This window comes from Canis lupus, chromosome 21, assembly GCF_003254725.2.
Source record: "Canis lupus dingo isolate Sandy chromosome 21, ASM325472v2, whole genome shotgun sequence".
Classification (NCBI taxonomy): Eukaryota; Metazoa; Chordata; class Mammalia; order Carnivora; family Canidae; genus Canis; species Canis lupus.
In genome coordinates this window covers 25,291,901-25,304,329 of record NC_064263.1, presented here as the reverse complement: position 1 = coordinate 25,304,329, position 12,429 = coordinate 25,291,901, and the positions used below count along the sequence as shown (strand labels likewise).

Below are 12,429 nucleotides of genomic sequence, written 5' to 3'. Positions count from 1 at the left end.
TCTGTGTGTGTGTGTGTGTGTGTGTGTGTCTCTGTGTCTCTATGAATAAATAAATAAATAAAATCTTAAAAAAATAAAATAAAATAAAGTGCCCACATGAATCAAAGTATCACACAAGCCTAACAGACACCACTCTAGCCCCCTACAAACAGAGGAATAACACATTTCACCGAAAAACAAGTAAAGTGCATTTAAATATAACCAGTTACATTCATTTAACAATTCTGCCAGCCGAAACAAAGGGTACAAAGACAAAGAAATGAATTAAGACTTAGCCCCTGACTTTAAGGAATTCAGGAGGGGGGAAGCAAGAAACATGTGTAAAATCAAAATCCTCTGAGATCACAAAGAACAACAAACTTGCAAACTTAGTGGCAACCAGAATTTGCCAGGTGAAAAAGTGGGAATAAAGGTACCAACGAGCAAAGAGAAGAGCGCGTATAAAGGCATGAATGTACAAAGCACATTTAGATAACCAGAAGTCCTGAGTGGTCAGGGCAAGGGGAATAAGAAGGAAGGATGAATAAGCATGAAATGGTAGTAATTATGTCAGGAAAGGAAGCTTGTGGCAAGGTTGCAGAGGGTCATAAGGTGTGTAGTCTTTATCTAGAAGGCCACAGAGAACTCAGTATATAATAAACAATGTTTTTAGAAAGTTAACTGGTGACAATGTGGAAGGCAGACTTAAAAGAAGATACTGGGGGACAGAAGATAGGAGAACACCGCTGCAATAGTTGGGATATTATTGCAGTAACACAAGAGAAATGTGATGGGGTCAGCGATAATATAAACAACAGCAGAACAACCTATATCAACTTGGCAGTGATTCTGTGTCCCTCTACTTGACCATAGACTCCTGTACAGAGGTATAGGCAATGGGGGAAAAAAAGAAAAGAATGCAAACAAGAAGTCTTCAGAAGATGTAATCACAGGACTTAATGACCACTAACCTTCCATACCCCACAGAGAATCTTCATTTAAACATTAATTTGGCCTTTCTAAACTGCTTCTGAAAATTTATTACTTTCTTCATGTAGAGATCGCTACTAAAATACCCTACTTCACTTAATAGATGTTTAAAACTTTGAATTTTTAACCACACGAAGAGTTTCAGGTATTTTACACAGGAATTACTGAAGTCTAAAAATTCCCCTGTGACCACATGAAAAAAAGAAACAAATGCAGAATTAAAATAGAATACTTCCCAGTGAGAACACAATGATCTTGGTTTATCCAAGTTTGGATTAAGACTAATTTATATGCCCTAGTTAGAAACCCTAGACAGTAGAAATAGTCACAAATAATACCTAAATTAAATATGGGACAGGAAAAAAGGAACTCTTTAAAATCTTTGGGCTCCAAACAATTCAGCTATCCAAACACATAATATTATTATAACAACACACCGTTCATATTTTTCATGAAATCCACATGATGTTATGCACCAGGAAAAATAGGCAACTAATAAAGCTTACAGACCCAATTCCAATTTGATAAATGCGTTACTAAAGGGAAATTAAGAATTGTAACCGCTCTGTTTCAACATGCAAATTATCTCCTATCCTTTACAAAAATATGTTTGTTGACCTGTCAATTTGTATTATAGCATCATTAAAACAGTGGTATCTCTTTCAGTAAAATGAGTCTTGCTTCCCTCTATAAAGATACTGATTTTCACAATGCTGGCAAGATGGCTTACCTATTCAAAGTTATCTTGATTATGAATACAGGTAACTTTAATGATAAAATATGATAAACAAATTTTGCACTAAGTTTAATGTTCAAAGACAAAATTGTATTTGTCATGTTGTAACAAATAGTGCTAGTGTGCAATCATCTGAGGTTGACGGGCTCACCACCCCACCCCACCCCTCAGATATTAACCATTAACCAGAGGCGTCAGTTTAAAAATCTATGTGAAATCATTAAGGTCAGTAAGTGTTACAATTCAGTGGAAAGATTATTTAAATCAGAATTCTACTTCAATGATTATACTTTGACTAATAAACTTTTAAGACCCTTGTGTTTTCATGATATGCAGGCTATAGGTTCCACCACTAAAGGAAAAAAAAAAGTTTGTATTGCGTTAGTTCCAGTTATAATTTCTAGCTGAGTCAAAGCTCTAACAGCCTTAAAGCAGGAAATCCAAAAGGAAATTCCATCATCAGTTCCTGGGGCTTGGTAACTCAATGGTTCTTTGAAACAAAGATATAAAAGTTCTCACTATAACCTTACCTCATATCTTCAAGCAAATCACATTCTGCTTGATGTTTGGCTTGAAGTTTTGTCATCTGCTCAACTTGAGTGTTTTTCAGTTCTTGTGTAACTTTCACCTAAAATATACCATATATTATGAAGGCCTTACTGCAACTTTAACAACAACAAAGTAATTACTTAAGCAAAATACTTAATACTTGTTAAAATATATAATACCTCTTGCTCCCTTCTCCCCTAAAGGCCATAAATCCATTATTACCCACCTAATATGTTTACTGAGGACACTTAATGAGAAATCTAGCCAAATATACTGAAAGAGGTTAAATGAAAGTAAAAGAGCATAAAAATTACAGATTAAAGCAATGCAAAATAAACTGCCAGTCATTCCCTCTCAAGCACAAGCTCAGTACATATGTAGTAGGTCTCAGAGTTTTAAGAGTCTGTTTTCTATTTCTTCCAAAAAAGGTTCATAGATTTTAACCATGAGAGGTGAGCTGAGTATAGATGGCAGAAGTGAGCAGAAGAATGTAGAAGAATGCTTAATACCTAATGATCAAAATTTACACAATCACGAAATCATATGCATAAATTGACTACAGAAATTATTCCATAATGGCTGCGAGAAAGCACACTGTCTCAGGATGATGCCAACTCGCTGACAGCGCATCAAATCACAATCTCTTTCTCACAAAGGAGAAAGCAAAAGTGACCTTCCAGCATATGCAGTGCTTTTAAACCACCCAGCAAGCCGGTCCCCGTGGCGACTCCACTTCAAACAGAACAGCAAATGCAAAGCTGTCCAGTGCCTCGGTAGCCAGGCCCGGACCCCAGGGTTCCAGGGTACAGTGGGGCCTGGAATCCCCGCCACCCGCGGGGCCGGGCTAACCCGGAGGGGTGGGGGTACATGTGTGAAAGAAAAAAAGAGTCACTTAACTGGAGAAACCCGGATTAAGAAAGAGAGAAAGAAGAAGCAGACACGAGCGAGTTAGGCATTCAGCAAATGTTTGCCCACGAGGGGAGGGCAGAACAGCCTTCTCCACCCAGTGCCCAGAGTAGACACTCAGTAACCATCTGCAGGATTAAAAAGACAAGGACACAGCCTCAGTCCTTGGGAACGCCGGAGAAGAGGGCAGTGAAACAGTTTTTGAAGGGCGAGGGGGAAGCTGCTGACACGCCGAGAGCACCCGTCACTCCCACCCCAAGCCCAGATCGCGGTGCACACGCCACGCACTGCCCGGTTCTCGCTCTCCCGGGCCCGCACCATCGCCTCCCGACCCCCTAGCTGGAGGGGCGGGGCAGGATGGGGGGTGCGGGTGGAGAAAGGCTTAATTTCTTGTTTTCCCCTGGGGTGGGGGGCGGTGACTTATCCAACTTCTTTTCGGCCGCCCCGTGGGAAAAGCAGGCCGAACCTTATGGCTGGGCTAGAAACAAATTCCCTGAAAATTATCAAATGGCCGAGGGTGGCGACAAGCAGCTGGAGGGTTCAAACCTGGCGCAGACTAAACAATCACACAAGCACAGGCACTGCGAAGCTGCAGGGGCTCCCCGCCTCCCCTCGGTGCAGCCCCGAGAATGCACTTTGCAGCGAGAGCAGCACAGCCATGCGCGCGCGCACACACGAATGCACGCCCGAAACTCTTGTGAAATGTTGGGGGTCTCCCAAGCGGTGGAGGGGACGAGCCTGGGCCGCCCCTTCGTCGGAAAGAAACCTCATTCGCGTGGCCCCCTGCTAAAGCCGGCGGCAACTCGGTGACAAGCCCGAGGCGACGGCGGTCACGGCCCCTTGCGAAAAGGGGGAGGGGGCGCCCCAGCCGCGCCCCTCGCACGCATCCCTCCCACACCCCCCAAGCCCCCCAGCCGCACCCTCACCTTCCTCGGCGGCGGCTGCATGATGCTGAAGGGACATCAATCCTCCCCCGACGGCGGCGTCAGCTAGGACGAGGAGACGGGGGGCCGTAAGGAGGGGCGGCCCGGCAAGCGCAAGCGCAAGCGCGGGCGCGCGCGCGCGCGTGTGTGTGTGTGTGTGTGTGTGTGTGTGTGTGAGGAGAGCCTGAGAATAAGGACTCTCCCGGCAGGGAGCAAGGCCAGGCCGGCGGGCGGCTGGAGGACCCGGGTCGGAGGGCGAGTGTGAAGAGGAGGAGGAGGAGCGCCGGGAAGGCCTGAGGCTCGGGCGGCCCGGGGGGTGTGTGAGGGAAGGAGGCGGAGACCGCGAGGGGGCGGGGGCCCGGGAGCCGGGGCGCAGGGTCTCTCCGCTCGCCGAGCGGCTCCCCGGCAGCAGCGTCGTCCCGCTCCCCGCCCGCCGGCGCAGCAGCTCCCAGCAGACGCGGCCCCCCGCCCCCACTCAGGCAGCCCAGCCCTCGCTGGGCCCAACGCCCCCGCCCGGCCCGAGGAGGTGGAAGGCGGTGCCGCGCTCTCAGCTTCGGCTCCTCCACTCCGGCCGCGGGAATTTCCGGCCCCACCGTGTGGCGCAGCGCCCCGCTCCGGCGGCGGAGGGGACGGCTCAGTCCAGAGCGGGGGTTCGAGGGGCCGGGCCACGCTGCAGGGAGGGAGCGTGGCCGCGGCGCGGGGCTTCGGATCTCGGCGGGGCAGCGGTGGGGGGGAACTAACGGATCGCTCGGCGGATAGGAGGGGTAGAAACGCTAGCGGAGCACGGAAATCCCCCCGCGCGTCTCCGATAGTGGCACGTTCCAAACGCCTCCTGTCCTCCCTCCCCCACACTGAGAGGCAGCCGGGGGCTTCACGCGCGCTTTCCCGCCAGCCGGCCGGGCGCGCGCCTCTGATCGGGGCCGCGCACGTGGGCGGGAGAGGGCGCTGCGCCGACGCACGCGCACCAGCCGCCCCCACCTCCCGCCGGCTTTTGGCTGCGGTGTGTCACTGTGTGTGCGTGTGCGTGTGTTTGGGCTGCAGGATTTCTCTGGATGCGTGTGTAGGGGGACGACGCTCTCCGGCGCGGAGGGTAGCGTGCCTGTGGCGGTAGGAGAGTTCCGTTTTTTACTTATTTGCGGTCTTCAGACCCCCCTCTCCGGCGAGCGAATGCGCCGGCCGGACAGGCCAGCCTTGAGGGGGCGAGCATCGACAAGTTCTTTCGCAGCCGGCCACAGGTGCCTGACTGGCGCGGAGGCGGCCGGGGGATGTCTGGTTGCCCCGCCGAGAAGCAAACGGCTCTCCGCTACAAGGCACTCAAGTCAAAGAGGACGGACTCGTTAAGACCGGGATCCCCAGTTCACAGATGGGGCGGCTAAGTGCCCAGAGAAGATGGGAGACTGTCTGTAGGTCACAGAGCAAGACTGGAATCTCTGGGTCACGAAGGGTTCTTTGGGTGCAGATGATAACCATGAGGAAAAAATCTAGAGGAGGCAGCAGAGCAATGGGGGAAGCTCTAGTGGGAGTCAGGACCCCTGGGCGTCAGTCCACTCCGCCTCTGACTGGCTGGGGGAGCTCTGCCTTCCTCATCTGCCAAGGAGGCTGTTCATCCAGGCAGCCGCCACCACCCATGTTTCTGTCCTGTCCAAACCATCTGGGGATAGTGGTATCAGCTTCCCTTGGGGTCCTTAGAAGAACGAAAATAACCTCCTCTGGAGCCACATGGATGTGTGGAGGTGAACTAGATCGCCCCACGCTTTTATCAGAATTGGGGGTCCCGGACACCTGTTCTCAGAAGTGTCATTAGGCAAAAGAGGAAAGTGAGTGAGGCCTGGAGAGACCCAGGCATATTGCCAAGGCCCCACAAGTAGTCAGAAATTGGGAAGAGGAACTTGAATCCAGGTCATTCACACAGGAAGGTGATAGAATCAGAATTCTGCATGAGTCAGATTGTGAGGGAACTCATTGATCAGGCTCGCTTTTTCTGGTTTCCTTGAGGCAATTCAAAAGTAGGCCCTTCACCAGAGTCCTCAATCACTATCTGGGAACAGGTGGGTGGATGCTCAGCTGCCCTGTGGGGCAGCAGCGAGAGCCCAAGCCAGAGGTATCCAGGCTGGGCTCCAATCTCAGCTCCAGTACCGATTAATTGAGAGGCCTTGAGCTAGTCAGTTTCACTGCTTTCAGCCTTTATTTTCTCATTTGTAAAATGGGGATATAATACCAGCCCTGCAGGCTTGTTGCATTAAATAAAATTTCTTCTGCCACAGGGCCTGGTACATAGCACTCAATAAATGCTTACAGATTCATCATTCATTCAAAAGATATTTGCTAAGATCCCGCTTTGTGCCAAGCCTTGTGTCAGACACTGAGGATACAGAGGTTAGCAAGACAATCCTCCTCAGATTTCAGGAAGGCTGAGTTCCAGACCAGCCATTTCATGAATGACACTATGCTAGTCGAGGAGGGGTAAAAATGCTTGTCCAGATGCAGCATCATGCAGAAGGTGCTTAACAAAGATTTGCTGGATCTTTGTCCTGGGCAGAACTAGTCTGGCCCAGAGATCATCCACCCTTCGCCTCCTTTTCCTGGAAGTGAGGACTAGATAAAACTGCTAGATGTTGGGAGATTTGGGATCCAGCCTCTACCATTGATATGCTGGGCCTTCTCCAGATTCTGGTCCCCAGCTGTGGAATAAAGTAAGTGAATGAGCCAGGAACTTAGTAGGCTCTTCACAGATAAAGTACACTCTGGGGTTCTATTTTGTGGGTTTAGGAGGACATCCTCCACCTAATTTACTATTATTTTAAACCAGGAAGGCATAGACTTTCTAGGATGATTTCCTTTGGAGGTATGATAAAAAGGGCCTGACTGACCTCTACCTCTGAAACTCATAATACATTATATGTTAATTAATTGAATTTAAAATTTTTTTAAAAGCTAAGGGGCAATACCAGATGACCTACCTGCTTTTTCAAAAATGTGTTTGTTTGTTTGTTTGTTTGTTTGTTTGTTTTAAATATGTTGAACAAAAAAAAAAAAAAATATGTTGAACATTTACTAAGTGCCTTTCCCAGAACCCAAACTTTTGCCTTACTTTTCTGAGCTTACGTGAGAGTGTTATTTTGTTCATTTTACAAATGAGGAACTGGAGGCTCAGTGAAGATAAATAATTTACCCTGAAGTGATGGATTTGGGACCAGAATCTAATTCTCCCATTTGCCTCTTGTTCAAAGGAATTGAGAGAGTTCACCCAGGAAAAAAGTAGACTCAGGAGGATACGATCCATATATTCCAAACTCCACAGGGATGGGGAAAGGGATTTCTATGATTTATGTAAGACTGACTTAAAAGATATCCCTTTGAACTAGGCTGGGAACTTCCAGAGCCTTGCTCCCTGCAGTGCAGGCAAGCACTGTGTTACCAAATGTAGGATCTCTTGAGATTGTTTGGGGTAATGCCACAGAGCTGTCCTGTGGCCCCAGAGCAACATGCATTATAGCCCCAGAGACACAACTAGGACAGGTCTTAGCTGCGTCTAAGGAAGAAGGTTTTCCAGGCAGAGCTACCCCTAGAGGAGCTGAACTCCCCCATCCCTAGGGCACTGAAAGTAGCTGTTGGCTCCCTTCCATCAAGGAGGCTACAGATGGGATTCTTACTCAGGGAAGGAGTTAATAACAGCTACCACTCATTTTGCCTCTTCTGTGTTTCAGGCATTGAAGTAGGCACGTTGTTTACATTATTTAACCTGTGCAACTTCTTGTGGTACATATGACCCCATTTCACAGATTCACAGACTGAGGATCAGAAGTGAAATGAGTAGCCTAAGGTCATACAGCTAGCACAGGAGAGCAAGGCTTGGTCCCTGGCTCTCTCTGGCTCTGAAACTATGCTCTTTCTCCAGGGTACATGCTGCTGTACAATCTCCCAGAAGGAATGTGATTCCAAATTTAAGTGAGAGCCAGGGTTAAAAGCTGGTTTAGAGCAGGCATATGAGTAGGCATTGGAAGATGAGCTATACCAGTATTCCACAGGGCTCCCAGGAGAAACTCCAGGAATGAGAAGTGTACAGCAGCCCTTGAGCAGGACTAGAATGTTAACAGCACCCTACCATGGTTCAGATTGGTCATCTAGGACAGACCTACACTCCATCCAAGGCTCTGCATCCAAGGCCACCATCCCATATGCCCATGCTGCACCAAGTCACCTCCCACCCTCCCTGTAGCTAAGGTTCACAGTACTCTCTACTCCCTTTCCTGCTGTATCATTATCCCACACTCACATTGGCATAGGCTGCTTAGGAATACCTTTAGCCTATCCAGATGCTAGCTATTCCCTGTTTGAGCCCCACTGAGGCTACTTGGCAATGCTGCTACAAACAACACAGTCTAGCCCCATTTACCTCCCTTCTACCCTTGTCACCTTTCTCCCTGTATTTCCGCTCCCCACCTTTCCACACCCCACACCCACCTCACCCCTACCTCACCTCACGTATAAGCTTTTGCTCCTGCCTGGGCTAATCCCCTCAACACAGCCCTCTGATAAGCCTGGTATATATGGGAGCATGCCTCCATTAGCTCTCAAGACAGAATCAGCCCACTCAAATGAGACTTCAAGATTAGAGATCAGCAGAAGAAGGCAGGGGCTCTCCCTAGGACACAAAGTGAGTCTGTGGCAGTACTAGACCTTGGATTCCATCCAGCATCACCCAACAAGTCCCTTATTCTGAGCTCAGTCATAAGTAGGTCTCTGGAATAAGACCCAGGCCCTGTACTCCAGGAACTCTCAATCTCAACCCACGGACCAAAGGTCATAGCAGTGAGTCCAGAATATGCAGGTCAGGAGAGTCCTAGAGACCCAGATTCCACCAGGTAGTAGCAGGAATCTAAGGCAGGCACTGGGACAGGGAATTATCTGGTCAGCTGGTGCCAGGGAATGTTACAGCTTGTGTGGCAGTGAGGGACAGCCAGTCCCAGGGCTATAGTAGGAGCTGACAGTCACATGGTTTTGATATCAGGAAGCAGGAAACCAAGGTTCTAGTCTTGTCTTTGCCAGGCACTTGCTGAAGGTGACCTTTTTGGCACATCACACATTTGGTCTTTCCTCCTAGGGAGGTGGTACAGGTGAAGTGAAATAACAGCTAAGTGATCTGCAAAGAACTGAGGAGCTACGTAAGCTAGTGACTGCCCGTCTTGGGATGCATCAGGGAAGGTTGAATGACTGCCTAGGTGGGGCATAAACCAGGGTCTTCCCACCAGGAGCTGCACTGTGATTACAACTCTGCGAAACTTAGGCCAATGGATAAAACAGTCAGGTTTGGGAGGAGCACTGACATCCCAGAGATTTAGGGTCAGGCAAACCTGGGCTAGATGTTTAGTTCCTCTTCTGCCTAGCTTTGGGTTCTTGACCAGGATCTCTTTTCAGCTGAGTTCCCTTGTCCTTTGTCCTTAAAAGGGGAATAATGACTTTTTGCAGGGTTGTGGTGGGAGTGAAATGGGAATGTTTATATAAAACGCCTGCAACCCTGCTGGCCCACCAATGTGAGTTTCTTTTGTGTGTGCATGTGTTTTCCTTCAGTTTCCCTTCATTTTGCTCTGGTTTTGTTTGTAAATTTAAAAAACAAAACACAAAAAAAAGAGGAATTCCCACAGGAGGGTGTGGAGCCCAACTACAGTCCCAGTTTTGCCCCTGACTCACTGTGAAGACCCGGGAAGTCCCAGCCCTCCCTTAACCTTCGTTTCCTCATCTGTAACACAGGGACTTCCACCAGGGGGTTTCTTTAAAGCCCAGCCTGAAGGCTTGAGATGCTATTCCTTGAGAGTCCCTTCCATGTAGGGGACCCCCCCAGGTTGAGCTGGGCAATGGGGGTCAGGCAGTGACCAGCAGAAGGAGATGGAGTTGTAGGGGAGGGACAGCAGGATGGGGAGGTGGCAGCTCTGCAATCACTGTGCCCTGGCCTGTGAAAGGAGACGGCCCCACTCAACCTGGGAAGCCCACTGCCTCTTTTCCCACAGCCTGCCCAGTTAATGCCAAAACAAAACACATTTGTCTGCTCCCTGCTGGAGGGCAGTGGGCCAAAATGAGTGTCCTGGAGGGCTGGCATCCTGCCCTCCCGCCCTGGGCACCCGCCCTGCCCCTGTCTACAGCACATCCACACACCCATGGCCTGTGGCCTGTGGCCTGAATAAGCTGAGCACCACCCTTGGCCAAAACTGGCCCAGGCTGTGGAGAGGAGCTTCCCCAGGACCTGTATTCCCCCTCTCATTTTCAGGGGCTCCTAAATGGACATTCCAACCCCTAAACCTGCCTGTCTTTCCAGCCCGGTCTTGGCCCAGAGAAGTGATCTAATTTCTCATCATGCTGCTGTGGGCAGAGCACGTGGCATCAAAAGCTGGGAGCTGTTGTCGGCGCTACGGGAGGGAATTCCCTGGCTCAGGAAAGATCTTCCAGAGGAAGGGAGCAGGTGGTGAGTCTCTCCGAAGAGACAGACACCGCCAACGCTCTAGGCAGAGCCAATCCTCGGATAAGAAGCATCAAATCCACCACCCCCGCCTTCTCTCTGATGCTTGTCTACACTGGGCACAGTAATAATAATAGCTTATACTTTATAATAGTTACTATGTGTCAGCATTCACTTAAATAATTTAATTCTCACAACAACTTTGAAGTAGGTACTATTATTAGACCCATTTTACCCTAAGGTCATATAGCCAATAAGTGGCAACCTGAGATTTCTACCTAAATAGGGTAGGCCCAGGGTCTGCTGTTAACTGCTATGCCAATCTGCCAGCAGAAGATGGTATCCCCCATAAAACCCAATCCAAACTTGGGATGTGGCAAAATGTTTGCAGTGCTATCCTACAATTTAAGCATTTACCCAGACTTGCCTGAAGCTTGAGAATCACTTAGGGGTACTTGTTTAAAACACAGGGCCCTCCTCTAAAGATTCAGTAAGTTTGATGTGGGAAGAGAGGCAGTGCCAGACATGTGGAAATTGCCCAAAAAAGTATTTGTTAGACAAATAAATGCCCTGCCTTCTGAGTTGCCATTCATCTCTAAAATGGAGTTTCAGTTCCCCACCCTGCCCCATCTCTAAGTGCTGCTATGTGTTGAGCCTCTGTGTCTGCACCAGCTTTGCTTGGGTGTGAGGAGTTGTTTACAAGCACACCCACTAGCTCCTAATAATAGCTATAATAACAATAACTAACATTTCTTGCATGCTTATGGAGTACCAAACACAGCTCTGAGGACTTGACTGTGTTAACCCATTATTCTTATTGTATCCAATTATCTTGACTTTGAGGATAGAGAAACTGAGGCTCAGGTTAAGTAACTTGCCCATGATCACATAATTATTAAGAAGTTGGATTTGAACCCAGATGTTCCTACTCCAGATCAGAGATTAACTACTCTATCATAGTTTCTGGACTCACACAGCCCCTCCTCTTGGGAACTCGGCTGTCATAGTTGATCAAATGGTTACTGCACCCATAATGCTCAGGAAGGGGAGAATGGAAAACTAAAGTAACAGACAAGACTTAGAATCCCCTTGCTATTGTTTAAGCCTGAATAAGAAATTTCAAAGCACAGAACCAAAGTACTATAGTAGTTCCATGTGGGGAAGGCTGCCTCAGTCTAAAACAGGGGCCCCAGGAAGCTGCCCTGGAAGTGGGTCTTGATGCAGGGAGTTAGACACTCTCAGGAGAGCAAACACCACAGGCTGGGTGGGCTGAGCCATGTTTGAGAACAGTCTGAGTATTCCAAAAAATGAGCCTATAAAGGTGGACTGCAGTCTTGGGTGTCCCACTTGGATATGTGCTCTAAATTTTGAAAAGTGATGTTTCTTTATAATATTTATCACACTCTGTAATAGGCATGTATATTGCTCATCTCACCCATCCTACCAGTGCTTCCATCCCCACAGACCTCTGGAGGAGATCTTGTTTGTCACTGTATCCCCAGCCCCAAGGCACACTGGATAGATGGATTTGAAGGCCTGAAGTCCTAAAGGTTTACCAGCCATTCAACATTAAGTGTGGGCAGCCAGGTCACAAAATAGAAGGCCTAAGACAGCACTCTAAGGAAGGGTGTGGACAAAGGCCCAGACAGGCCTTCCTGTTCATATTCAGCCCCTCTGTCCTCACACTGTACTGGTCCTGTGACCTCATTGCTACTCCTCCCAGGTGGAGGTTTGTGAGGTAAGTATACCGATGATAAAGGAGAGAGTGGGCAGGTCTGAAAGATGGCACTTTGGACTGGGTCACACTAACTCCAGTGCCTTTCTTCCCAGCCCCTCCTCTTGGGCACTCAGCTTGGGGGCCTGGTTAAGGGCTTGGTCAAGTTTTAATGGGT

The 12,429-nt window shown here is 48.6% G+C and overlaps 1 protein-coding gene across 6 annotated transcripts in view; it reads right to left on the bottom strand.

The window, feature by feature from the left end:
• FCHSD2 (FCH and double SH3 domains 2) overlaps nt 1-12,429 on the bottom strand; it is a 333,702-nt gene that overhangs the window by 318,400 nt on the left and 2,873 nt on the right. For 2 of the 6 annotated variants that reach the window (XM_025459111.3, XM_025459114.3), the window contains exons 1-2: nt 4,087-4,580; nt 2,236-2,333 (exon numbers count right to left, since the gene is read on the bottom strand). In XM_025459111.3, the coding sequence (XP_025314896.1) occupies nt 2,236-2,333; nt 4,087-4,107 (119 nt within the window). In that variant the 5' untranslated portion in view covers nt 4,108-4,580. Of the gene's footprint in view, nt 1-2,235; nt 2,334-3,151; nt 3,283-4,086; nt 4,581-4,676; nt 4,749-12,429 lie in introns of those variants that run through there. The other 4 variants (XM_035703856.2, XM_049098914.1, XM_049098913.1 and 1 more) reach the window with 3 other exon arrangements.